The sequence below is a fragment of the Acinonyx jubatus genome, chromosome A1 (assembly GCF_027475565.1).
Source record: "Acinonyx jubatus isolate Ajub_Pintada_27869175 chromosome A1, VMU_Ajub_asm_v1.0, whole genome shotgun sequence".
Taxonomy (NCBI): domain Eukaryota; kingdom Metazoa; phylum Chordata; class Mammalia; order Carnivora; family Felidae; genus Acinonyx; species Acinonyx jubatus.
This window is the reverse complement of record NC_069380.1, coordinates 116,306,182-116,334,102: the sequence shown is the minus strand read 5'-3', so window position 1 is coordinate 116,334,102 and position 27,921 is coordinate 116,306,182. Positions and strand designations below refer to the sequence as shown.

Genomic DNA, 27,921 nt, shown 5'->3' with positions numbered 1-27,921 from the left:
ACTAGCTCATCCCATCCAGAGCCTCCCACGTGGGCTCCTGGGGTTGAGGGCTGGGAGTAGGCACTAGAAGAGGACCCAGGTCAGAAAGGGAGGCTGAGTGAGGGAGGCTGCTCTGCACGAGATCTTTGGCAGTCCTTGGGTGCCCTCTTAGCTGGCCTGAGATCCCACCTTACCCAGAATAGTATTCCACAGAAACGTGGGGAGACAGAAGGGAGGGGGAGGGGGAGGAAGAAGAAAAGGGAATAAAAGTGGTAGGGATGGGAAAATGGGGGACAGGAAGGGGACAGAGGCTATGGCAAATAGAGGCCAAACAACCAGTCATCCCATAATAGGCTTTTCCACACCCAGTGCCAGGCCTTGCCAGGGATAGTCTTCCTCATTCTTTTGACCTAGAACACCCTGCCTAGGCTTATAAGTGGCAAAAGGCAGGAGGTCATATTGAAGTGGAGCATTTTGGATCCTGGGATACCAAACCCTGAGCACAGGAAAGGGAGTTCCCAAGCTTCTCAGAGACCTCTAGATGGCGCCAGAGAGCCAGAGCTGAGAGGGAGAAACCAGAATAGGAGTGTGTAAGACACGGCGTGTGACACCGTGTGTGACTCGGTGAGTGTGAGTGTGACAGGGAGCGTGTGGCACTGCGAGGGCGTGTAACACAGGCCTTGACACTGAGCGGCCTTGTGGGGCAGAGACCCGTGTGAGTCTGTGAATGTGTGTATGTCACTGGTAAATATGTGGGGCCACAATTCCATCCCGCCCTGAGGGCAGGTGATAGGGGGACCCTCGAAGAGCCCAAGCTCCGGCGCTTCACCTCTTCACCTCATTCTCATTCTTGTATATATCCCCCATCCTCATTCTAGAGGAGCCCCCGGGTCACATTACCCTCCCCCTCCTAAGGTCCCCTCCATAGCCCCACCCCCACGGCTTGCTGCGGCCTCAGAGGCTGACCGCTCTGCGGCTTCGGCCAGAGGGGGAGGGGTGGACTTCCCCGGAGCGCAATGGGAAGGGAGGGCCACGCGGGGTGATCTGGGGGTCTGGTCGGGAAGAAGGTGGATCTGGAGGAACGGATGCCCTCCAGGGAAGAAGGCACTGGGGGAGACATTTCCCCTGCCCCAACTTCCCAAGAGGCAGGGTAGGGGACAGGTGTTTGAGTGAGGTTAGGAAGGGAATTCAGGAGGGGTCCCAGATGGGGGCTCTAGTGGGATAAGTGCAAGGTGAAGAGCCAGGGAGGGGTACTGCCTGTGTATCCGGGCCCGGGGTAGTGGGGAGATAGCGAAGGGGAGTCGTGGCTTTGGGGAGCAGTGCTCGGGGTCCCCTCCCGGAGGGACCAGAGCGGTCCCGAGCTCCACCTCCCGGCCGGGGGGGGGGGGGAGTGAGGGCGGGGAGGCGGGCGGGAGGCAGGCGGGCGGGCCAGGAGGGAGGGGGAGGGAGGGGGCGGGCCGGGCTGTGCGCTCCGCTCGCTGCTGGCTCCGCCGCCGCCGCCGCCGCCGCCGCCGCCGCCGCCGCCGCCGCCGCCGCCTCACACACTCGGGGAGCGGGAGCGCGGCGCGGACACGAAGCCGCCGGGGCTGCTGTGCCCAGAGCCAGCCGGAGCCGGAGCCTGAACCGCAGCGCCAGCCCGAGCCGTGCCGAGCCGCGCCGAGCCGCAGCCCGGGCCGGGGCCGGTGGCGGCTCATGGACAGCAGGGCCGGCGGCCGGCGGTGCCCCGAGGCGGGTAAGGATCCGGTGGCGGTGGAGGCAGCGGCGGCTCCCGGCCAGGAGCGGCCATAGCCGGCGGGAGCTGAGGGAGGGGCGCTCAGCGGAGCGAGGCCACGGGGGCCCAGGCTGTGCTCAGCGCGCTGGGGCTGAGGTGGGGGCGGCTGAGAGCTTGGGCTGGGGGTTACGGCCGGGGCACCCTGGCCTCCAAAGTCCGCGGCGAGGAGCGGAGCGAGGAGAGGGGGTGCTGAACCGGACCTTTGCCTCGGCGTTCCGCACCCCTGCGCGTTTCGACCCGCGGGGAATAAGGCGACTCTAGGAGCGCGCCGAACCGAGGTGGTTGGGGGAAGCGCGCAGCCCCCAGTTTGAGGGGGGGGGGGCTCCCCGAGGACCAAGCAAGCAAGGACCCTAATACACAACGCACACACACACTTGTTGGGCGACCAGCTCGGATCACTTAGGTGCTTCAAGCTCCCCGCGGGCAACCAGAGGGCCAGACCACGGACATATGTACATGCATACATACATCCGTACATATATGCACACAGACATACCTCCCGCACACCAGCGCCCACTGGGGCACCGTCACTAGCACATAATCCGCTTCAGCGTCTGCACGCTCAGCAGCACGGACACACAACCCTTGGCCACAACAGAGCGACAGAACATAACCGGGTGTGACATTCGGCGACATGGACACACAAACACAATCCCGTGCCCTCATGTACGAGTGTCACAGCCACAGTTCGCCAAACGAACACTCAAAACCTAGCCTCTCACATACATATTCCTTTAAGGAACACACCCTACCATAAAATATGTTACGCACTCCTTGGCCAGAACATAGATAACACAACACAGGTCTCGCTTGCCCCCCTCAACTGCACCCACATAAACACACAAGCCTAGTGTCTCAGCACACGCCTTGATGGCACACACCCTAACACAGAAAGTAGAACCTACAGCGGCGCCTCACGGGCACAAACACTGAATCTACTGCTTCACACATCTTAACACTGGGTGTCACACACACCTTACACCAACAGTGTCACATTACACCTGCAGCCCATACACACAAATACACACTCAGTCCCTCTCCCTACGAGGCCAGATTCCGTCCTGGGAAGCCGCTGGGCGGTCCGGCGAGCCCCCAGCGCCCCTTCATCTTAATCACGACATTGTTATTGTAAATATCAGCACAGCGGGAACCCTGGGGGCTGGCTGGACCGGCTTCCCTGCCTGCGTCTCCCCCACCCCCACTCCGCGGCCAGCCCTGGCCGGGTATTCCCGGAACAGGCTGGACTGGCAGGCCGCGCCACCCCGGCTCCCTTGGGCTTCAGGGCCCCAGGTCCCTTTGCAGAGGGTGCAAGCCTGCGGCGGTATTTGCGACCCTCCTCGGGCCTTTTAGCTGCGTTCTGCGAGCCACCTGGGTCCACAGCACACCTGGGTCCCGCACACCTGTGTCCCTCTCACACCTGGACGCCCCCTCCGCCGGGTGCCGGCTACAGGCCAGAGTCGTGTGCGCGGGCAAGGCCCTGCGGCCCGAAGGGAGATCGCTGCACGCGCTGGAACAAAATTGGTAGGCGAGACGGACTCAGCCACCCTCGGGAGCCAGACTTCTGGCCTCAGTTTCCCCAGCAGTGATTGACGACTGTTTCTTCTAGCTGGAAGTATTCGGTGAGGCGTTGAGGTCTGTGAGGATTGAGTGCGGGGCAAAGACCCCTTTCTGCTAGCCTGGAGAGGGTCCTTTCCTGGAGAATGTCCCCACCCGGCTTGGCTCGCCACGCTTTGTGATTCCGGCGCCGGCTCGCTCCCCGCCCCCTCCCGGCGCCCGCTGCTCGGCTCCCGCCGGCGCCCGCTTGCAGGGGACCCTAGGCAGAGGGCCGAGACGCGGAGGAGGAGGGATTCCCCGCGGCGGCCGCTGGGGCCGGGGGCGCAAGGGGCCCGCTAGCCGAGGCACGTTCTCACCGCTCCCCCCTCCCCCGCCTCGCCTTGAGCTCCCGGAGGCCCTGCGTCGCTGGGATGGGGGTGGGGCCGCCTGAGTCCGAGGATGGTGGAGGAACAGCCGTTCCCCACCACCACACGACTGCGTCCTCCGGGAGGAGATGCCCACGCTCTGGGTGTGTGCGGGGAGCGCCCGCTGACCACGGAGGTGTAGACAGGAGGCTGCCCCGGCGATGGAGTCCAGGACACCTTGCCGGAAGACGCTGGGGGCCTTCCATTACCTGCTCTGGGCCAACCTCCCGTAGCTGCCAGGAAAGAGGTCGCCCCGAAGGTGTTTGTGACAGCCTAGAGGTGGGGGCTAGTTTCTTGACGTAGAGGTCTAGGAGGATTGAAATCTGTAATTACAAGTAGCCCAGGGCGTGGGGTGGAATGGGGGAGAGGGATGAGAAGGGCCTCCAGGGATGGCCTAGGGGTAGTGTAGTAGAGGCGCAGATCTGGTTGCAGTTCTAGCAGCGTGTTTCCCCTCTCCTCCGACCCAATTCAGCAAGTGACTTCATCTGGAAGAGGGTGTCTTGCTGGTCTGGTATCTTCCTAGCAGAGGGGCTGATGCTGCTGTGGCTACTCGGTCAGGGGATCTGGGCTAGATAGAAATAGTGAGCTTACTGCTGGGAGGAGAGGGGTGGAAGCACCAGGAGAAGGCCTGCGGGGGCGGGGGCAGGGGTGGGGGTGGGGGGTCGGGAGGGGGATGGGGAGGAGATGGAGAAGGCTCTTCTGATATGGGGTGAGGGCTACCCCTACCTTGAGCAAGGATAGCTGGTGCTGCAGAGTGAGATTCTTTCAACGATGCATTGAGCACCTGCTATCCACCAGGGCCCATGGTGGGTGGTGAGGATGCAATACAGTGGTAAGATAGACACCAACCTTGTCTTCATAGGTCTGCTCAACTGGTAGGGGATGGGTGCATTTATTTACTGAACCAGTGAGCACCTACTGTGTGCCTGATGCTGGAAATAAAATGCTATATGTATGTATATATATCTGTCCTTTACAATGTAATAGACTTCAGTGCCACAGATCTCATTTAATTCTCCCAGATACCTTCCAAGGGGCAGAATTTATTATTTCCATTCCACAATATGGAAGTAGGTTCAGAAAGGTGAAGTCACCTGGCCAAGGTCATATAGCTAGGAAGTAAGTGGTGGAGCAAGGGTTTGAGCCCAACAATCTGACTCAAGAATGCAGGTGCCTGGAAGCCCTGCAGAGGCTAATAGAGGGTTGTGAAAGAGAAGGGAGAGGAGCTGAGGGCTGTGCACTTGTTCACTGTGGGAAGTCTCTGAACAGCTCCACCCCACACAGCCCTGCTTGTTTACCCTACTCTCCCAGAGGTTGGCTTTGTCCTTTGTGGTTTTTGTTTGTTTGTTGTTGGTTTTTTTTGCCCCCGGTGGTAGTGGCTGTTGTGTAACAGTGCAGGGGTAAGAAGGGTGGGGGTCAGAGCTGACCTGGTGCTGCCTCTAAGTGTTTTAGCATTCATCAGAAAGTGGACCATGGTCCCTGAGGTGGACTGAAACTGAAGGTTCCAGGTGAACCCTCACTGCTATTCTCCTCCCTCCCCAGATGTTGACACAGATGGCGTTTTCCTTGGCCTTCCCTGGACTCTGCCCCCTCATACCTTATTGCACTCCTCAGGCCTGAGAAGAATGAATCACTGTGTATGCTGCAACTCTGCTTCTCAGGGTGCCTATGTCACTGGGCAGAGGTGGGGACACCCTTGCCAGGAAGGCAGCCAGTGCCTGGGCAAGGGCAGATAAGATGCTAATCACTTCAAAAGCTGCCGCCTGGGACTAATGACTCCCAATAACCAACCACCTGAGCAAAGTTCAGGGATGATGGGGGCCAGGGTTAGGGCTGCCTCACTGCTGGTCCTGGTTCCTCTGACTCCTGCATCCCTAGGATGGCATGCGCCCTATGGTCGGGGGCGGGGGGGGGGGAGGCCTGGGAGGCTTGGGGTTCAGTCCTTGAACCCCAAGCCCTCTCTTTCTTTCCTTTCCAGGCAAGTTGGTAGCTCGGAGTGGGGAGAGGGAGGGAGGGAGGAGATGCTACATAGCAAACACATTCTAGCCTCTGTGACCTTTGTTGATTTTCTTTCCCCCCCAGACTCTGGGCCTTGAAGAGACATTCTTATTTCCCACGTCCTGACTCTTCACTTACTACTTTTGTGACCTGAGACAGTTCCTTATTCTTTCTGAGCCTCAATTTTATCATCTGTACCATGGGGAGCTGGGTAATAATAAAGTACCCGTTTCAGAGGGTGGGGAGGATTAGATGAGATAATGTATGCAAATGGAGTAAAATCTCAGGGAGTGTTAACTGGGATGATAATGATAGTGATGACAGTGATGATGATGGTAAAGGCGACTGTAGAATTTGCACTTCTTTCTTAACTCCAGGGACCTAGTGTTTCCTGATATTGTATCCTGCTGTCTGGGGTGGGGTGTTCTCTAGGTCCCTCCCCCTAGAATCAGAATTCCTGGGGTGGGGGCATCATTTTAAAGCAACTTTCCAGGCACTTCATGGGCCTTAAAGCTTCTTCAACTCTGGCCCTCACTGTGTGTAGCCACACCCCCAAACCTATGTTCCCCTAAATTCCTACTTCCTAAAAACACCTTCTTCCCTATACCTTCCTGGCCTTGGATATTCCTCTGTGGTTCTCTTTCCAACTCAGAAGTTGTATACCACAGTCCTTTCCTGACTCTTCTGCTGGATGGAGGTAAGGGATCTCCTAAGGGTAACAGTGTGAATGAGTGAGAGAGAAAAAAATGTGTGTGTGTGTGGTGGGGTAGGGGGTGGTTACTGTGTGCACTGCCTGGGAGGCCTGAGGGGTTAGAACTGTGTATTGTGACCCTGAGAGGGGGAAGGAAGGGCTTAGCCTGTAGCTATTGGAGCCGCTACAAATCAAAATCACCCTGACTCTGTCAGACCACAGACCTCTGAATTTATAGCCAAAATGTGTGAGCATTCATTTTTTTCTTGGAAAAATATGCACCATGGTTTCATAAAATTCATAAAGGGGGCTATGATCTAAAAAGGTTAAGAATCCCTGTTCTGAAGAGAGTGAGTGGAGGCAAGCAGTCACTGCCTTATTTCTCCTCTGTGTCAGGTTTAGGGTAATTCCCATATAACCACACCCTCCCAAGATTTATGCATAGAATTGGTGTGCAAGAGGATTCCATCGTGTGTGTGTGTGTGTGTGTGTGTGTGTGTGTGTGTGTGTGTGTGCTGTTCCCCTCCCACCCCCATGGGGGGACAGAGGCTCAGGTACCCAGCAGGGAATGAGGTTCTTTGGTGAGAGTCCATTGGAGGTGTGATTGGGTTGGAGCTTGAAAGTAAGATGAGCCTTGTGCTAGGTCCATGCAGGTAGAGGGGAAGCGATGGGAGGATGGTTCCACATGGGGCATTAGATAAATTCCTCCTTCCTTTACAGAGATTAAGATTGCAACTCAGAACAAGCACACACACTAATCTGATAGCAGCCTCACACACTCTGAGCACCTTACTGTCAAGGAGTGACGGTGGGAGCTGGTGTGGTTCGGGAAGGCTATGTGAAGGAAGTCAAGTGTTTGACTTGTGTAGGGAATCTGCGTTCAGTGAACATTTGCTAAGAGTCTACTGTGGACCTAAACAGAGAGGGATTAAATTTGACCCCGGTAGGTTCTCAATGGAGTAAGGGAATTGGGTAAGGAAATAAGCAGTAACCACCCAGAAAGTGCCAGGATAAGCTAAGCCTGGGAGCTAAAATAGTCACTCTAGACCTCTTTCTGAGTGCCTGCTGTGTCCTGGGTCCAGAGCAGCGTCCTGAGGATGTAGGAGCAAACAAAGCAGAGCCTCTCCTGCTGTATGTTCAGTCTTGTAGGAAAGACATTTGACAAATTACTTCCCAAACAGTCACATAACTACAATTGTAGGTGCTTTGAGGGAGCATTTGTTGACTATTTACTGTGTGCTAGGCATTTAGCCCACAAAATTTCAAACTCCCTAGACAATAGGTAGTATTATTCCCATTTTACAGATAAGGAAACTGAAGCTCTAAATCATTTCCTCCTGCTCAGCAGCCAGGAAATGGGCAGTTAGGGTTCACCTCAGACTGTCTGATGTCTTTTCCATCCCGCAGCCTTACATGTGCCAAATGATTACAACCAAACAAGATTGACAAATAGTCATTGAGGTAGAACTGTTGTGAGCTCCACGGTAGCAGACTGAGTCTATCTTGTATGCTGTTGTGTCCCAGTGCCTGGGACAGAGCCTGGCATGTTGTAAGTCACAATAAACATTTGTTGAATGCATGGTGCCCATCATTGTGAAGGTGCGTGGGTTGGGGCAGGGAGATGAATGTAGGGAGCCTGGCCCTACCTTCAGGAAGTTTGGCGTTTGCCTGGAGAGCCAGAGAATGCAGCAATAGGTGCACAGTACTGGGGTTGAACAACACAGGCAGGAGGGCGGTGTCCCAGAGAGCTCAGTGATTCATTGCCACAGGATTGGAGCAGACAATAATGGCTGTGAGTTGGAGAAAGGAGAGGTCACCATGGGCTGGAGAGGCCTGGGAAGGCTTCTTGGGGGACCAGAGTCTGCCTTTGGTGGGATAGGTGCCATCTAAGACAAGGCTGGGTAGGATTTCCAGGTGGGAGGCAGGTACTTCAGGTGCAAATGGGGAGGTGGGAAAAGGAGAGTGATCCTGAGCCCTCTGCAGGAAATGCTTGACTTTGGATTTATTAATAGAGGGGCTGGCCATGGCCTCCTAGAGGAAGAAGGGGTCAAGACTGGGACAGTAGTAGGTCTGGCTGGGGTCTGCAAATGCATAGCCTCAAAGCTGGAAGAGATGGGCAGAAGTGAGTTATTGGGGTGATGGGAGTGCAGCTTGTGGTTGGCTGTGACACACAGGGACTCCAATTGGAAGGACCTGGGGGCTGGCATGGAGAAGCATGTCTGAGATGCGACTGGACCAGTTAAGGGGGGAGGGGCAAGGTATGAAATAGGAGCCAGATGTCTGTGAGGAGAGGGGTCAAATAGGAGCCAGATGTTTACTGAGAGACTCTACATAGGGCCTGGAGGGGAGTGGTCAGGGAGAGGCTGGTGGTGTGGTTGGCAGTTCTGTCCCAGTTAGACCTGCTGGGCTCGCAGTTGCTAAAGACAGGCCAGGGCAGCTCCCGATGCCACTTCCAGGGCTAGTCAGCCCTGACCACAGTCCTGACCCCAGTGTTAACCTCTACACTGTTCTTCCACACACCTGTCAGTGTCTAGTCTGCCCACAGTGGAAGTAGGGGAGGGAGGGAGGAGCTGGAGTCCTGGGAACTGGCCAGCGTAGCGTGTGTCTGAGGGGAGGTGGGTGGCTAACTCCTTCTCTTCAACTCCAGCTATCTCCAAGCCTTGATAGGTGCCTAGTTTCAGCTGGTCCCCCATGCGGGTGAAAGCATTGGGCACTGTAGGTGATCATTGTCAGAAATGAGTCATTTGAGGGTGCCTCGGTGGCTCAGTCAGTTGAGCGTCCGACTCTGGCTCAGGTCATGATCTCACGGTTTGTGGGATCGAGTCTGGAGTGGGGCTTTGCTGACAGTGTGGAGTCTGCTTCGGATTCCGTGTCTCCCCCTCTGCCCCTACCCTGCTTGTGCGCGCTCTCTCTCTCTCTCTCTCTCTCTCAGTAAGTAAATAAACATTAAAAAAAAAAAAGGCATTTGACATGTCACATCTCATACACATATATTGACTGGCATTTCAGAAGGAAGAGAAATGAGAGGTCCTTCCCACTCTCTCCAGCCATCCTGAGTGGCCCTCCTTGTGGGGTCTGGGGAATGTAAGGGGTGCCTGTGTCTCTTTCCTACCATGTATGTGGGGGGTTGCTTAAGGCCTTCCCCTTCCACTTGCTGTCTCTCTGTATCTCAGTATCAGGGTAATTACCATGGGTGACTAAGGCAGGATGCTGGTGAGAAGGAGGTGTTGGGCAAAGCACAGAATAGAGAGCAGGGAGGAGGGAGTGTCAGGAGGGTCAGGGCGTTCCATGGGCGGGAGCTGCTCTAGACTTGTTCCAGGCCCCTTACCTGCTCCTCCAGCTGGGGCAGACACTGCTGCTACACCCAGCTGTGGGTGAAACTCAGGGTTCCGGGTTTTGGAATCAGGATTCTGGGCTGGAGCTGAGCTCTCCTCATGGGTTAGTGTATAGGTGGCAGAGGGAGAGTCAGGGGCTGGCTTGGGTTCCTCCTCCCAGCTGACCTCCTGTTTTGCCTCTTCCCCTTGCAGCCCTCCTGATTCTAGAGCCTGCCAGGATGGGGCCCCTGAGGCCTAGCCCAGGCCCTGGGAGGCAACAGTTGCTGCTGCCTCCCTTGTTACTGACACTGCTGCTTCTGCTGGCCGCATCCCCAGGCCATGCCACTCGGGTGGTGTACAAGGTGCTGGAGGAACAGCCACCCAACACCCTCATTGGGAGCCTCGCAGCTGACTACGGTTTTCCAGATATGGGCCACCTGTACAAACTAGAGGTAGGCGCCCCGTACCTGCGGGTGGATGGCAAGACGGGAGACATCTTCACCACGGAGACCTCTATCGACCGCGAGGGGCTCCGTGAATGCCAGAACCAGCTCCCCGGTGAGCCCTGCATCCTGGAGTTTGAGGTGTCTATTACAGACCTCGTGCAGAATGGCAGTCCCCGGCTGTTAGAGGGCCAGATAGAGGTACAGGACATCAATGACAACACGCCCAACTTCGCCTCGCCAGTCATCACATTACCCATCCCTGAGAACACCAACATCGGCTCACTCTTCCCCATCCCGGTGGCTTCTGACCGTGATGCTGGCCCCAACGGTGTGGCGTCCTATGAGCTGCAGGCCGGGCCCGAGGCCCAGGAGCTATTTGGGCTTCAGGTGGCAGAGGACCAGGAGGGGAAGCAGCCACAGCTCATCGTGATGGGCAACCTGGACCGGGAGCGCTGGGATTCCTATGACCTCACCATCAAGGTGCAGGATGGTGGCAGCCCCCCACGTGCCAGCAGTGCCCTGCTTCGAGTCACTGTGCTTGACACCAATGACAACGCCCCCAAGTTCGAGCGGCCCTCCTATGAGGCTGAGCTGTCTGAGAACAGCCCCATAGGCCACTCAGTCATCCAGGTGAGAGGCCCCTCCATCTAACTGTTAGGGTTCCCACCTTTAGAAATGGGAGCCCAACCCAGCCTGATGAATGTTCCCTTTACTTAAGGGGAAACTGCCAGGGTACTGTGGTAAGAGCTTTTTTCCCCAGTCCCAGTGAGATCTTCCTATAAGCCCCACCCTACCCCAGCAGGTGATATGGTTTTCCTCTATCAAGCTACTTAGAGTGACATAGCATAGCACAGATAGCATATGAACAGCAATCCGCCCCCCCCCCCCACTCATTCCCAAGGCCGACTCAAGTTGGGGAAACCTCTGAGAAGTGAAATCTCCTCCCAAATGATATTCTCCTCCCCAGCTGAGTGAGCCAAGTTGGAACAAGAACAGTCTCTCCAGAGATGAGAATATCTTCCCAACCAATGGCCCTTTAGCCACATGAGATTCTCCTGAAACTAGAGGACAGAGCCTTACTTTGCCTCTCCCTGACAGTCGAATGAGATTATTTTAGCCAAGTGAGTCCTCACAGTTCTAGAAAATTGCAGTCAGATGTCTGTCTGTACACCAGCTTCCTTCCCTGGTACAGGGTGCTCTTGAGTATGGGATGCTTGGTACAATGGAGGGTCGGTTGCTTCTACTGAAGTTCTCAGCACGCTTCTCCATGGGAACTGCCCCAGGGGCTTGGGCAGCTTGGTGGAGCCAGGGCCTGGGAGGGAGCAAAGAAAGCGTCCCTGCAGACAGGTGGGCGTATCTCCTGCTGTCATCTCAGCCCTGGCCTCCTGCCAGCCCCAGCTCCTTTCTCCTTCCCCCTGGGCTGAAGCTGTCTGTCTTTGAAGTGAGGGAGCTGAGGAGGGCACAGCCTGCCCTGTATACCGTTACCATCCTGGGAAACCCTTCATTCTGTATCCTTAAACTGAAGCAGGGCATGGGAAGGAGTTTCAGTCCTGTCCTTTTTTTTTAAGAGGCTGGTGGACTTGAACGTGTAGAAGAGAGACTGAGGAAGAATAGGGAGACAGACCATCAGAGATGGTGAATAATAACAGCCTGGGTGCCAGGCAGTGTTCTGAACACACTATGTGTATTATGTCATTTAATCCTTACAGTACAAGGTAAGCATTATCCCCATTTCACTGATGGGAAACTGAGCCCATAGAGATTTGGAAACTCACCTGATCTCACCCAGCTGATGTGTTCACATCCCACCCTGACCCCATCCAGCAGTCTGGCTTTAAAGCCTATGCATGTAACAGCTTACATCCCCTTCCAGTGGGCTGAAGCAAGAGAGCAGGGCAGAGATGGGGCTAGAGGAAGGGCAGAAAAGAGAGGATGGGAAAGGACAAGCAATGGGAAAGAGGCAGGAAGAACTCAAAAAGGCGGGGAGGGAAACAGACACAGGAGTGAAGAGTCATCCAGACAAAGGGAGGTAAGATGGCAAGACGGGTAGATAAGAAGCAGGGTGACCAGTCTGGAGACAGGGAGAGGTGGAAATCATAATGAAAAGGTAGGGGACAGATAGGCTGGGGACAGGGCAGTTGGTGAGAAGAAACAGGTTGGCTCTCACAGGGGTTAGCAAATACCAGGTTGCTAGGAAGCCCTGCCCAGGTGTCTCCACTGTTGAAAGAGGTTCCCAGCCAGAAGGAGAGGAGACTAGCCGTGGTTTGAGGGCCCACCAGATGTGGTGTCCAGCACTGTGTTAGCACAAATTTTCTGAGATGGACAGGTGGATGGACAAAAAGAGGGATGAATGTTGGGGTGTGTGGGTGGCTCAGTCGGTTAAGCATTTGACTCTTGAATTCGGCTCAGGTCATAATCCCAGAGTCATGGGGTTGAGCCCTGTGTTGGGCTTTGCATTGGGCATGGAGCCTGCTTACATCTCTCTCTCTCTCTCTCTCTCTCTCTCTCTCTCTCTCTCTCTGTCTCTCTCTCTCTCTTTTTCTCTTTTTCTCTTTCTCTTCTTCTGTCCCTCTCCCCAGTTCATGCTCTCTCTCTCTAAAACAAAGCAAAACAAAACAAAAAAGAGGGATAGATGCTATTTAGGGAGCTCTTGCCACGTGCCAGGCAGTGTTAGGCAGTTTTAGAAGTATTATCTCACTTAATTCTCACCACAACCCCGTGAGATAGGTTCTATTATCATCCCCATTTTATACATTTTGTAGACTGAGGCTTGAGGAGGTTGAGTAATTGGCCCAAGGTCACATAGTTAGTTGGAAAGTGATGGAGCTGGGATTTGAACCCAGGACTCGTCCACTGTGCTTCTCAGACTCCGCCAGGTTATACCTGTCTGTTTATCCCCAACACCCACATCCTACTGCCGTCACGTTCTGTCTGGCTGTGATGTAATTCGAACCCTCTGTTTCTCCCTGACCAGTGGTACCTCATAGCCATTCCCACCAGGTTCCTGTTGCCCCATCACCACCCATATTTGTAGAGTTGGGCCGAGTATGCGTCGGCATTGGCGTGGGAGGGCGTGCCCACTGCAAAGGGACAGACAGTTCATTGTTTGGTGCTGGGATCCCAGCCCACTGCCAGCAAGCTCTGTGGCCTGCACCAACCCCTCCCTGTTGGCCGCAGCTCGGCCGCCCAGATTCCTCAAGTTGGTGCCTAGCCAGGGCCAGGCAGGAGGGAAGAAGCTGCTGAAACAGGTTTCCCCGGTTTGAGAGAGCAGGGGCCTGGCAGGCTCATTCTGACCCATATCCCCACCTGGCTCCTTTCAAAAGAAATCCCCTCACCTGTGGCCTCCAGGTGGGGCATGTGGGGCTCTACTTGTGTGCAAATACACAAGCGCACAAACACATACCTTCTCACACAATAATAACCCCAGTCTTGTAACACATGTGTGTGCATGTGTGCATGTTATACACATATGTCATGCATACATGCCATTTCCACTACTCACACCTTTCCAGCTCTCCAGAAGGGTTGAAGGCCAGTTTAACTGGCTGGAAGGGCTGCCCCAGTTGCTAGCTGGATCCTCATCCCCATATTTGGGCACACTGGAACAGGAATGGTAAGCAGAGTTGAATTATGCCCCATCCCATCTCTACTAGTTGCTTGTAGCGCTGCTGAGGATTTGCAGGCTGCATCTGTGCTCCTCCGGGAAATAGATCAGTGATACCTGCCACAATGTCAGGGTTGGGAAAAGGGCAGTATAGGTGCTGCTTTTGGAAATGGTGACATGTTCAATGAATTATATCTGCTGTGCTCATTGGAAAGGCAGCACACGTGTCCCTGACTTTGCTATCCCCAGACTAACTCATTCCTGTTTTCCTCTTCTCCCCTGCCCTGAAGGTGAAAGCCAATGACTCGGACCAAGGTGCCAATGCGGAGATTGACTACACCTTCCACCAGGCGCCTGAAGTGGTGAGGCGTCTTCTGCGACTGGACAGGAACACTGGACTTATTACTGTGCAGGGCCCTGTGGATCGTGAAGATGTAAGTACCCTGCGCTTCTCAGTGCTCGCCAAGGACCGAGGCACCAACCCCAAGAGTGCCCGCGCCCAAGTGGTGGTGACTGTGAAGGACATGAACGACAATGCCCCCACCATTGAGATCCGGGGCATAGGGTTGGTGACCCATCAAGACGGGATGGCGAACATCTCAGAAGATGTGGCAGAGGAGACAGCTGTAGCCCTGGTACAGGTATCTGACCGAGATGAGGGAGAGAATGCAGCTGTCACCTGTGTGGTGGCAGGTGATGTGCCCTTCCAGCTACGCCAGGCCAGTGAGACGGGAAGTGACAGCAAAAAGAAGTACTTCCTGCAGACCACCACCCCACTCGACTACGAGAAGGTCAAAGACTACACCATAGAGATTGTGGCCGTGGACTCTGGCAACCCCCCACTCTCTAGTACCAACTCCCTCAAGGTACAGGTGGTAGACGTCAATGATAATGCACCTGTCTTCACCCAGAGCGTCACTGAGGTTGCCTTCCCAGAAAACAACAAGCCAGGTGAAGTGGTCACCGAAGTCACTGCCAGTGATGCTGACTCGGGCTCTAATGCTGAGCTGGTTTACTCTCTGGAGCCTGAGCCAGCCGCCAAGGGCCTCTTCACCATCTCACCTGAGACTGGAGAGATCCGGGTGAAGACATCCCTTGATCGGGAACAGCGGGACAGTTATGAGTTAAAGGTGGTGGCAGCCGACCGGGGCAGCCCCAGCCTGCAGGGCACAGCCACCGTCCTCGTCAACGTGCTGGACTGCAATGACAATGACCCCAAGTTTATGCTGAGCGGCTACAACTTCTCAGTGATGGAGAACATGCCGGCACTGAGTCCAGTGGGCATGGTGACCGTCATTGATGGGGATAAGGGGGAGAATGCCCGGGTACAGCTCACAGTGGAGCAGGACAATGGTGACTTTGTTATTCAGAATGGCACGGGCACGATTCTCTCCAGCCTGAGCTTTGATCGGGAACAGCAAAGCACCTATACATTCCAGCTGAAGGCGGTGGATGGCGGTGTCCCACCTCGCTCAGCTTATGTTGGTGTCACCATCAACGTGCTGGATGAGAATGACAATGCACCTTTTATCACCGCCCCTTCCAACACCTCCCACCGGCTGTTGACCCCCCAGACCCGTCTTGGTGAGACGGTCAGCCAGGTGACAGCTGAGGACATTGACTCTGGTGTCAATGCTGAGTTGACCTATAGCATTGCTGGTGGCAACCCTTACGGACTCTTCCAGATCGGGTCACATTCAGGTGCCATCACCCTCGAGAAGGAGATTGAGCGGCGCCACCACGGGCTGCACCGCCTAGTGGTAAAGGTCAGTGACCGTGGCAAGCCCCCACGCTATGGCACAGCCTTGGTCCACCTTTATGTCAACGAGACCCTGGCCAACCGCACCCTGCTAGAGACCCTGCTGGGCCACAGCCTGGACACGCCACTGGACATCGACATTGCTGGGGACCCGGAATACGAGCGCTCCAAGCAGCGTGGCAACATCCTCTTTGGTGTGGTGGCTGGTGTTGTGGCTGTGGCCTTGCTCATTGCCCTGGCAGTGCTCGTGCGCTACTGCCGGCAGCGGGAAGCCAAGAGTGGCTACCAGGCCGGTAAGAAGGAGACCAAGGACCTGTATGCCCCCAAGCCCAGCAGCAAAGCCTCCAAGGGAAACAAAAGCAAGGGCAAGAAGAGCAAGTCCCCAAAGCCTGTGAAGCCAGTGGAAGATGAGGACGAGGCCGGGCTGCAGAAATCTCTCAAGTTCAATCTGATGAGCGACGCCCCTGGGGACAGCCCCCGCATCCACCTGCCCCTCAACTATCCACCGGGCAGCCCTGACCTGGGCCGCCACTACCGCTCTAACTCCCCACTGCCTTCCATCCAGCTGCAGCCCCAGTCACCCTCGGCCTCCAAGAAGCACCAGGTGGTGCAGGACCTGCCACCCGCAAACACATTCGTGGGCACAGGTGACACCACGTCCACAGGCTCTGAGCAGTACTCCGACTACAGCTACCGCACCAACCCCCCCAAATACCCCAGCAAGCAGGTAGGCCAGCCCTTGCGGCTCAGCACACCCCAGCCCCTACCCCACCCCTATCATGGGGCCATCTGGACTGAGGTATGGGAGTGACAGAGCAGGTGTATCAGACCTGTGTGCTCACCAGCCCGTAGGGGCCGACCCGAGCCAGTGGTGGGAGGTGGGACCAAAGATCTGGGGATGCTGGGGCCTTGGTGATGACACTGCTGCCTCACCCAGGCTCAGAGCGTTAGGCTTAGTGAAAATTGAGGGAGGGTGTGCTCTGTGGCATCCTCCTCCTTGCCCCCGCCCCACTGGGAGAAGCCTGTGATTGTCAAATCCCGAGACACTAGACCCCACCTGGTCTAGCTCGTGGGGGCTGATGGGTGGGTGAGCAGAGGGGTTTGAAGGCAGAAGATGTGGGAGGGAAGTGAAGAAGTCTATTCCAAACCTGGGTCTCTAGCTGAGACCCGCCATTGGTGCTTCTCTAGAAGGGAAACAGGGAGACCAGGGGTCCTAGGGGGTAACTGATAGGGACTCCGTCAGGGAAGGGGCCTTCCTATTTGTGCCTCTAGGTGTGCTGTGTCAGCCTCCTCCCCACCCCAGGCTCCTGTGGCTGGGCCCCAGCTCCCCTTCCCCAGACCCAAACACTTACCTCTGACAATAAAGTTCTCTATTTTTGGAGTTTTGGTTTCTTATTTTCTGGGAACTGAGAGAAGGAGTGAGAGAGACTGGAAACAGCCCTTTGTCCTTAGGTTTCCACCCAATTTCCCCATCCCTTCTCTTTGCCCCTTCCCACTTCCTAGACCTGTGTTCAACCCCAACCCTATCTTAATTTACTGTCATCCCATCTACCCCCACATCTGACAGCATGTCCCTTCATCCCATGTTTGTGAAGCCTTCTCCCTAGGAATGACGTCCTGCGCCAAGAAAGGGCAGCTGCACCCAAGTGAAATGCACCCAAGTCCCGCCCTTTGTCCATTGGCTGAGACTTGACCCTTCCAATCTGCTCACATTGAGCAGTCCCTGACAGAGCTCAGGCCAGAGCACCGGGTGAGGGAGGAGTACAGCGAGGAGTACTGCCCGCCCTTGATTATACCAGCCACCTTCCCCCAGAGCACGGTCTCTCCAAGTCCCTTTCCCAGCTGTTTCATCCCAACAGCACTCAATTCCCAACAATTACTGGGCCCTGCCCTGCATGTCCTCACCATGATCGCCAGCCTGGGCTACTGGGAGGGAGGGCCCAGGGAGACGGGAGGGAATCCTGAGGTTCTTTGGATTTGGCCTGCTCTGTATCCCCACTCTTAGGGTGCTCCCTTCTGACTGAGGCTGAGGTATCCTAATCCTACCCCTCCTCACTTCCCTTCCTTCAGCTCCTTGCTCTGGCCACCCCTGGGCTGCTGGCTCTCACTCACTCTCTCTCTCTCCATCTCTCACTTCTTGCTCTCCTGGGTCTGCCCTGTCTCTGGCTGTGCCCAAGGGGGACAGGGGCTAAAGCCTGGGTGAGGGGCCTCAGGTCCTGGGAGAGTCTCTGAGGCCAGAGGCAATGCATCTCCATGGTGACTGAAGAGCCTTGAGACACTCCCAGGAGGTTCAAGGCGCCAGCTCTCTACCCTGATTCTGTCCACAAACTCCCCAATGCCCTGGGCGTACCCCCAAAGTAAAAACTCCTGGGGGCTTTGGAGGAGTGGGGCATGGGCAAGTGAAATCTAGTTTCATGTCATTTCACCTGGACAAATAAGCATCTCTAGGGGGACCTCCAGCAACTCCTGACCAACCATTCTTTCTCTTTTGTTCCCATGCTTGCTGCTGCCAGGTGCATCTTTCTCTTTTCCCTTTAGCTTCTTCATCTCTTTTTATTTCCCAACAGCTGAGGGATTATCCCTTACTCAGCTGCAACCCAACACATCCACGGAGCCACATCGCACATCTCCCAACATTCAGACACAACCAAACCACAACACCATGGTTGCCACTGAAACACCTAGGCCAAGTTTCTACTGTGTGGTCAGCGTAGTACTAGACCCTGAAGGGAAATGGTCGTATTTGTATGACACATGCAAGGCAAAAGATGAGGCAACTGAGAATCTTAAATGTCGAGTGGGACATAGTAAAGCTTTTTCCAAGTTGTCCCACTATAACTTCTGCAACTAGATGCTTCCATTTTTTTTTTTTTTACCTTATACTAGGTACAATGTACCCTACTCAGCACTTTATGTGAATTAGCTCCTTCAGTGCTCATAAGTCTTTGTGACATAAGTCATTATGATGCTCATTTTCCAGAAGTGAAAACTAGTTAGCGATGGAGTCAGAATTCAAACGGAAAGCATCAGGAAATCTGACTTCCAGAGTCTGCTCTTTTCCATAATACTATACAGAAGGGGTCCTGTGCTTAAGTTAGTTTGGGGAGTAAGAGATGCACTGTCACATTAACCTATTAAAGGCTCTGCCAATCCTGTGAGAACTGGGGGGAGCCTGTTACACTTTGTATAACTCTGGGTTTTCCCAATTTATTTGACCATAGTGCCCCCTCCCTTTCTTTGAGGAACGCAGTATAACACCTGCAGAGGACATGGGAGTGGGTTCCTGGAAGGAAAATGTCAAACTTGAGCCAGCTCTTCAGTGATGAGCAGGAGCTGGGCAGGAGGTTCAACCAAGGGAACCAGCTCCTGAGGCAGCAGTGAGCATGGCCAACTTGGGGACAGGGAGAGGGCAGGAAGTGGAATATTCTGGTTGGCATGAAGGCTATAGAAGAGAGCTGAGAGAGGAGATGGGAAGAACTGTAGGTTGTAGGTGACACAGATGCCATGCCAGAAGTTCCTGAACAGGAAATGGGAGCCCCTGAAAAAGCTCATGAGTTTTGGATGAACTGAGTTTTAGAAAGTCCAGTGGAACGTATGGTGGATATAAAGGGGGTAAAGGTGAAGGTACAAGACTGAAACTCTAAGGTCTGGACTAAAATGGTGGCAGTGGGAACAATGAATGGATGGATTTGGCTAAACCTAGGGAGAAACAACCTGTAGGGCTCACAGGATGACTGGATATAGGGTAGGGAGGGGGAATGAGTATGACACCTACCAGGATTCCCAGGTAAACATTTTCCTTCTGTGTCTGGGTGATGGGACAGTGATGAAGTTGCTGCCCATGCATAAGCTGGTGAAAGAAAAAGAAGAATTTGGTTTCAGATTTGTTGAATCTGAAGGACCAGTAGGGATGGCCAATAGGAAATACCCAGCAAATGTCTAGAACTTCAGGACTGGAGTCAGAGAGATTTGGGATCTAGGCTTTTTAAGATTTGATAGTGATAAGAATTACAGGGAATGTTTAGGGTTGAGTATGATCCAACCCTTCATTTTACAGAAAAAAGAATCCAAGGCAAAAGAGACCAAGGGCATGCCTAGTAGGCAAGTCTGAAGCTTTGGATTACCAAATGTAGTAGGTTCTTTGGGGAGGGAGAGTTACTGGCTGTCATCTTGGAGAAAACTGGAAGGAGAAGCACCTGACAACCAGATGTCCCTGTGCCTCACAGACCCCCTCCTGGAGACTGTTCACTTCAACACCAGGTGGACGATGCTCCTTTACAACATCCCAGCCCCAAATGTCCAGGTCCATTTTGGGGACCTCGTCTGTCATCACCCAGACCATTCGGTGTTTTGGATAACAACATGGATCCCAAGAAGGGTTGCCTATTCCTGAAGACGAGGTGGGAGCCAAGATGGGAAGGTAGTTCTGGGCTGCCTTCCCAAAAGCTTCAGGGCTCCTTGTCCTGACAGCTCCCGTCACCACCCCAACTGCCTTGGATGGGATGGAGATTATTATGGTATCAGGAGGGTGGGTCTGCAAACTCAGGACCCCTTCCTCTGGCCTTGTTGATAAGTTCCTATTGAGGGCTTTAGAATAAAGACAAAGCACCAGCGAAGTCTTAGAGGATTGGAGGGAGCCTGGAGACTCAGCCCCAGGAGAGCCCTGGCCTGAGCTACTCCCACCCCTAGCTTCCAGGGACCGTGGGTCTACACCCTCCACAACTCCTGATTTCTGGTTGGCAGGAAAATCAGTGGCAGTCCCAGGTGGGTGTTTGGGTGACTGGTTGGTGGTGCCAAGTGCCAAGCTGAGGTTGCCAGGTTCCTGGGATGATCATTAACCTGTGGCAGGCAGACAGGGCTGCCTGGAGCCGCCTGTCACGGTTCCACTGCCCCTATCCCAACCCCCAGTTCAAGCTTCTAAGTCCTGGCTCCACCAAGCCACAACCCCTCCCAGAAGCTCCTTCCCATTTCCTAGAAGGAGAATCCATTTGAGGCCCGCCTTCCTAATTCCTGATGGATGCCAGGCCCATCCCCCTATGCCCAGGTCCTCCTGGGCCCTACCCTCTACAGTTAATACTGTTTTCCTGATCTGGAGGATGGAGGAGTTTCCATTGTTCTGCTTCCCCACCCCCAAGGGGCCCTGGTTTGTTATCAGGCTCCCCTTCCTTCTTCCCTCCCACCTTTTTCCATTCCCAGGCCTCTGTAGAGGGGGATGAAGTGGGGACAAGGGGCTTGAGTGGGAGGGGACGCAGGAGGGAGTCCTGAGGCAGCCGGCAGCAACACACAGCAGGGGTAGGAACAGAGGATCAGAAAGACCTTGCGATCTCATTTGGATGGAGGCAATGGGAAGTTACAGAGCAATGAGACAGGTGAGGAGCTGAAGTTCGGGGATGCTATTTGGAAATTAGGGAACCGTTCTGGTATCGGTGAGCTGTTTTGGAACAAAGAGTTCATACTGCTTTAAGGAAGCTGTTCTAGAAATCGGAAGCTTGCTCGTGTTTGAAGGCTATGCTGGAATTAGGGGAGTTGGCTGGTATTGTGCTATTCTGGTGTGGGCTGTTCTAGAATTAACGGCTGTGGCAATACTGGGAAGCTGTGCGGCGGTGAGTGGTTGTACTGGATTAGGCTTACTGTGGTAGCCTGGGGGCTCTAACAACACCGGGGCCTATGCTGTGTTGGGACTTTCAGTGTGGCCTTGGCTATCCTGGGAGCTGTCCTAGAATTAAGGGGAAGTCCTCGACTGGCATCTGTGCTTTCTTGGGGGCTCTGCTGTTGCTAGGGGGGCTGGGCCTCCTCTCGGGTGCTGCTGAGGCCTGGGGGACTGGAAGCTCTGGGGCAGGCCTGGCAGGGGCTGGGGTTCGCGGTGGTGGTGGGCCCCCTGGGGCCAGCCCGCCTGCCAGCAGTGACACTCCTTGTCCCCGCAGTTACCTCACCGCCGCGTCACATTCTCCGCCACCAGTCAGGCCCAGGAGCTGCAGGACCCGTCCCAGCACAGTTACTATGACAGTGGCCTGGAGGAGTCTGAGACGCCGTCCAGCAAGTCGTCCTCGGGACCCCGGCTCGGCCCCCTGGCTCTGCCCGAGGACCACTACGAGCGCACGACGCCCGATGGCAGCATAGGAGAGATGGAGCACCCTGAGAACGGTGAGGAGCACCAGCACGGTCAGGGCGCCCCGGGAGTGGGCAGGAGCTGAGAATGGTGACCGGAGTTTAAACATACCTTCCATTTATTGAGCTCCTGCTGTGTGTTCAGCAGTGACCACGGTGCTGAGTGCTTTCAGCCATATACCCATTTAATCTTCACAACTTCTCTCTGATCTGAGAACTTTATTGTTCTCTTTGTAATGGAGTAACGGTGAGCTCAGAGAGGTTGAGTCACTTGCCCAAAGTAATACGCAGGAAGTGACAGAGCTGGGAGGGATTCAAACCCAGGCTTCTCTGACTCCTAAGACCTTGCGTTCAGTACCACATTATACTGACTTCCTGGGAACAGGGACCAGGAGAATGGTGGCCAGAGGGCTCAGGTGGTGGTGAGGGAATCTTGGGGGAACCTCGAGGTAATGAGGGTCCTTTAATGGGGTCAGAGGGCCTTGAGAAAGGGGAGGGGACCCTGGATGCTATGAGGAGCTCAGAAAAGGGTATGATGATCCCCTGAGAGGAAGAGCCGGAGAGGGTTTAGCTGAGGAAAGGGAGCGGGGAGGTGTGGGGAGGGGAAAGGCTTGTCTGGGAGGGGTTTGAAGGGTGATGGCAGAAGGGATGTCTGGGCCAGAGCAGAGGTCAGTGTGGGGATAGATGGTGGGTGTGCTGTCAAAATGTGTGTGTCTGTGTAATGCGTATTGCATGTGTGTGTGTCTGAAGGCAACCATGGTAGCTTGTGGAGGGGGAGACTGAATAAGCTTCCCCTTAGGACTGAAAGACTCTCCACCTTATAGCTGTCTTTGGGTCTTGCCCCCTCCCTCTGTCCAAACTACCCCCCCAAAAACGATGAAAAGTTCCACTCCCCAGCTCTCAGGAACAGGGCACTTGTCTGACATCCCAGGCCCTAGGTCTCAGAGGGCCCTCCACCCCACTATGCCCCTCCATGCTCTATCTCATGCCCATCTCGTCCTTTTTGTGCCCGCGCAGAGCCGGCTGGCCGGAGCAGGCCCTGAGGCGGAGTGCCAGGTATGTGGGAGCTGCTCTGGGGTCTGGGGTCTGTGGGACTTGGCCCAGCACCCAGCTCCGCCCACCCAGTGCCCATGCTCTGCTCTGTGCCAAGTTGGGTCTCCCAACTCTGCCCTGAGCTGAAGAGCCTTGGTGCTTTGAGGGTTAACAACAGAGCTGTCCCCTCCTCACCTTGCACTGGCAGGAGGCCAAGCCAGGGTGGGTGGTACCAAGGGAGCCCCTGCCCCAGGCAGTGCTGCTCAGTCATGTCCCTGAGGGAGGGTCACCGCCTGGTACCGTCCCTGAGCAAGGGCGGGACAGGGGCAACTGTGACAGGAAGTGCTCATGGCCCAGCCGTTCCCATGGAGACCCCCGCTGCCCAGCAACCACACCGGCTACTGATGTCAGGCGGCCAACTCCTGTTCCCGTGGGTGTTCTGGGCAGGGAGCCGGAGCTAGGCCAGGGGTGGTGGTTGGCATAGGGGGCTGGAGTGAGGTGGGGAGGGGTTGCATGAGTGTGCTTGTGAGTACCTGGGTGTGTGCTTCTATGTGAACTGTCCACACAGAAGCTCATCCCCTCTCCCTGGCCTTAAAGAAGGGCCTTGCTATGCTGGGGAAGGGTGGGGTTCCAGGACAGCTGGGAGCATGGTGAGTTTGAGGGGGTTCAGAAGGTATGTGCCCACCTTCGTCTGAGGATTCAGATGCCCAGTGTAGATCTGTGTGTCCATGCCTATCTGAGGATAGGGGAGTGTGTGTGTGTGTGTGTGTGTGTGTGAGAGAGAGAGAGAGAGAGACAGACAGACAGAGATATTGTGCCTTTAAATGAGGATGGGGGTTTCACACTCCTAAGGGTAGATTTGCTCGTTTAAGCCGGTCTGGAGATAGATAGATGATGGGGTGTGTAGATGGGTTCTGTGTTTATGCACCTGTCTGAGGGCAGATTTGGTGGGCGTGTTGATAGGAGAGCTGGGGGGTGGCTGAGGATGGAGGAACGCATCTATTTAAGGATAGATTGTATGAGAAAGAGAGAGAGAAGAGCATGCGGTGGATGGTAGGAGGGTGTGTGTCTATTTGCAGGTGTGTGTACCTGTGAACTCAGTGGGCAAAGAGGGCGCACACCCTGTTCTGAGGCAGGGTGTGGGCACCTGTGGGAAGCCACGGAGTGGAGCTTTATGAGGTTTCTTTGCCTGAAGACTGTCCTCCCCACTGTCTCCTGCAGACCTGCGCCCTTTGCCTGATGTTGCCATGACAGGCACATGTACCCAGGAGTGCAGCGAGTTTGGCCACTCCGACACATGCTGGATGCCTGGCCAGTCGTCTCCCAGCCGCCGGACCAAGAGCAGCGCCCTCAAACTCTCCACCTTCGTGCCTTACCAGGACCGAGGAGGGCAGGAGCCTGTGGGCGCCGGCAGCCCCAGCCCCCCGGAAGACCGGAACACCAAAACGGCCCCCGTGCGCCTCCTGCCCTCCTACAGTGCCTTCTCCCACAGTAGCCATGATTCCTGCAAGGACTCGGCCACCTTGGAGGAAATCCCCCTGACCCAGACCTCGGACTTCCCACCTGCAGCCACACCGGCATCTGCCCAGACAGCCAAGCGCGAGATCTACCTGTGAGCCCCTTTCTGGCCTGTGGCCATGCCCCTCCCCCAGCCACCGGCCAGCTCCCAGATGGGCCCATTCCAGGGCCCTGCTCCTGACCCCTCCAGCGTGGACTTCCTGGCCAGGGCCCTACGTGGGGGTGAGTACTGGCCTCATGACCACGCAGGCCCTTCCCCCATGCAGGGTCCAGGTCCTTTCTCCTCACTTCATCCCCCAGCCCCTGGGAGCCCTTCTTCCCCTTTATGGGGCTCCCCCCCAGCTGGTGCCCAAGAGGGCTCCTCTACAATGTCTAGGCTCCCTTCTCTCAACTTCCAGGGAGCACCCCCTCACTTCGGGCAGATGGTGGAGTCAAGGGTGGGCAACACACTTTTAACTCATTGTTTCTCGCATGGCCGACTAGGGTGGAGACAGGATGTCCCCATTCCGGCCCTGCTTCAGGGCTGAACTGGGGAGCCCCTCTCCCTGGGAACTCCCAGAGGAAACTCTTGACCCCCAGGGGCTCCCTGAAGGGCTTTTGTTACCAAAGGTGGGGTGGGGATGGGGGTGGGAGTGGGGCGGAGGCCTTGTCTTCCTATACTGCTCCTGGGCTGGCCCACCTGCCTGCCACATGCCCATGCCTGATCCCATCTGGGCACCCCCTTCCCTACTGGTCATGCAGTGTCTGTATATAAGGACCTTGGAATGATGTCCCCATTTCTGCCTGATTTGCAACTTTTCTTGTTGATGTTGTGTTGTCTTGGGGGACCCCTCGGAGGGGGGGCTGCCCTGTGCCCCCTCCTCCCTGCCGCAGTGCCCCCCACCCCAGGCCTCTACTGTTCCATGTTGTAAATACCCCTGGGGCCGTAGTGGGATGGGGGTGCAGGCCAGGGAAACAGTGGGTGGGTGGGGGTGGGAATGGGGGTAACATTCGCCTATCAGCAGAGCTGGGCTTTTATTTAATTTTTTTTAAAAATACAAATCTCTATTTTTTTGGAACTGTTGCGCTGTGCCCTGGGGGGGGGGAATCCCTGCTCAGGCTGGCCCCCCCACATCCAGATGAGCATCACAGAGGGGCCCTGAGGCTGTGGGGGGCAGCTGGACAGGGGTGGGATGACTGTGCCTCTGGCCTGGTTGGGTGAGTTGGGAGCAGGAAGGTTTGCTTAAGGGGTGGCTGGTCGCTGCCCCCAGCAGGGGGAACCTGCACCCTGCCCCCTCCTTGCCCCCCAACCCCCAGCCCCTGCCATGACTGACCCGTCAGCCTGTAAAACCACCATTGCCTTGATCTCAGGGGGTGGGAAGGGCTGCCTCAGGGCACCCTGGGCTCCAGGCCCCCTTCTTCCAGTTGGGCTTCCCTTTGCCAGGGTCAGGGGTCCCATGGGGGAGGGGGTGGGGAGATTGGGGGGCAGAGAAGCCCAGTCAGCCATGATGAGGTGGGATTCCTTTCTGCACCTCAGGGGGCCAGGGTGTGAGGGGCATCCTGCAGAGCCCCCATCTCCCACTGTGGCCATCTCAAAGCCTCAGTCCCTCTCCCTTCCAGAAACCCCCACTGCCTTGGCCCATACCTCTCCAGCTCCCCAGGGGCCCAGGCTGGGAGGCTGGAGACTCAGGGTATGGCCTTTGCTTGACTTAGTCTAAGCTTGGGGGGCAGCCCAAGGGTGGGAGGGGGTGGTTACAGGCTGCTGGGTCGTCTGGTGCCTTTGGGAGCTGTGCTGCTGGGGTCTTGACTCCTGTAACCCCAGAGACCCCATCTCCACCTTAGAAAAGCCAGGGGCCTGAAGAATCACCCTATTCTCTGCTCCTTGCCCCTAACTTGGCTTGGGGTAACAGTGCTGGGAAGGAGAGCATTGTTAGGCTGGTGGCCTCAGCATACACAGCCCTTCTATTGAGGGAAGAGGGTAGAGTGGGCTGGGGTGGCAGCAACCAGGTCTGGGGGTTGGCCAAAGGCTCCTTTCCCTGGGGGAGGCCCAGAAGTGGGCTGGGGGCTTATTAAAGAGACAGCCCCCTTCCCCTGCACAAACAGGGCAGGTGCAATAGTGGTGGAGTTGGTAACATGAGGTGCCCAGCTGGTGGGGCAGTAGCCTCAAGGGCTGTCCTGGGTCCTGGAGGTCAGGATTCTGGCAAGAAGATTGTATGAGGCCCATTTGCTTGGTGGAGAGGGTGGTCCAGGCAGGAGGCATTCCTGGAGTCAATGGACTCCCCTGGAAGCCCCTGGTGGCCTGGGCACCTTGCCCTGGTCTTGGAGACCCCTGAGCACTGAGTGGAAGGGCAGAGGAGCATTTTGCACAATGGAAAAGCCAGAAGGAAGGGGGTAGCCCAGATGGCTGGGAGGGCTGAGAAGCACAGAGGGGGAGCCCTTTCCCACAGGCCAAGGCAGAGACCTGGCCCCCTGGTTGGGGTCAGGGTGCTGAGTCTTTCACCACCTGGGCACTCGAGAGGTGAAACCAAAGGTGGGCAGGGGATGGGTGACAGCACTGGGGATCACCCCCATTGGTCCTAGGTCTGTGAAACCCTTCCCCAATGCCTTGTGTCGCGTACAGTTTTATGTACAAATAGGCGACATTTGGCCAGAGGAGACCCCCTCAAACCCAGCCTGACCCAGTCAGTGTCTTCCTAGAGGGGACCTAGTTGGTCCCCAATCCCCTACTTCAGAGCATGTCTCTTGGTAGGGGGAGGGTATATGGGACCTCTCCTGGGGTCCCTGAAGCGTGTCTCACATCCCTGGGGGAGGGTCTCTGGGGCATCTCTCACCTCTGGGGGCTCCCTAGGCCCTATCTCTCCCTTTGGGAGTCTCTGGAGGGACATGTATTCCCTCTGGGGACCATGGGAGCATGTCTCCCCCCTACCCAGGCTCTCTGGGGAGCCTGTTTTCCTCCCAGGGTTCCTGGGAGTACTTAAGGCATGTCAGTCTTGGGCCATCTCTCTTCCCAGGGAAGGGGGCTATCTCTGCAGCATGTCTGGGAAGGGATGTTTCTGGCCCTCCCTGTATCTCTCCTCTGGGGGTGTCTCTGACCTGCAGCACTTTGGGAAGAGACTGGGCAGCTCTGAGTTGTCTTTTCTCCTGGAGGCTCTGGGGTACCTCTCTCTCCTGAGGACCCGGCCTCTGGAGCCATTTCTTCCCTGGGTGTGGGCTGTCTCCTGGTGTTGGAGGGCTTTTGTTGGCCATGAGAAAGTCTCTTAGGGGGCGTCTCCATGCGGGACTTCTCTGGGAGGGGGGACTGTGTCTCGCCCATGGGGTTCCCGGGCGGGTGTGTCTGCCCGTGGGGAGAGGGAGACTGTGTCTCCTCGGGTTATCTGAGTGGGGAGGGGGGCCGTGTCTCTCTCGTGTGTTGGGGGGTGGGGTTCGGGGAGGGGGGTTTTGGGCTCATCGGGTGCCCACACTGGGGTCGTGTTTCTCTTGGTTCGTGCCACTTCCCACCGCCTCGTTCCTCCCGGGAAGGGCCCCCGCCCCGCCCTCACTCGCCTCCCATCCCTGGCGCTGCGAGCACAATCCCGTTGATTTGTAATGATTTCTGTCTCTTTCTGTCTTTCTCTTTCTCTGAACCCCCCTCCCCCGCCGCGAGCATGCGCAGGCACCGCCCCTACCCCCTCCGGTTCGGTTCGTTTCCGGTTTGTTTGCTGAGCTGTCAATGGAAGACCCGTGTAATTATTCCCGAGCTTTACAATAAAAGTGTGAAAACCGGA

The 27,921-nt window shown here is 55.9% G+C and overlaps 1 protein-coding gene across 4 annotated transcripts; it reads left to right on the top strand.

Annotated features, from left to right (window-relative positions):
• The first annotated feature begins 1,494 nt into the window (after positions 1-1,494).
• PCDH1 (protocadherin 1) lies at positions 1,495-27,921 on the top strand. Of its 4 annotated transcripts, XM_027042838.2 has the most exons (6): positions 1,495-1,711; positions 9,925-10,787; positions 14,052-16,247; positions 21,445-21,664; positions 22,646-22,684; positions 23,882-24,019. In XM_027042838.2, exons 1-5 carry the CDS (start codon positions 1,672-1,674, stop codon positions 22,669-22,671), a joined length of 3,345 nt encoding a protein of 1,114 aa, XP_026898639.1. In that variant the 5' UTR covers positions 1,495-1,671; the 3' UTR covers positions 22,672-22,684; positions 23,882-24,019. The 4 variants fall into 4 exon arrangements, with proteins under 4 accessions (XP_026898639.1, XP_026898630.1, XP_053078363.1 ...); XM_027042829.2 differs by lacking the exon at positions 22,646-22,684 and having other exon boundaries at positions 23,882-27,921; XM_053222388.1 differs by lacking the exons at positions 1,495-1,711; positions 22,646-22,684 and adding an exon at positions 1,881-3,271 and having other exon boundaries at positions 23,882-27,921.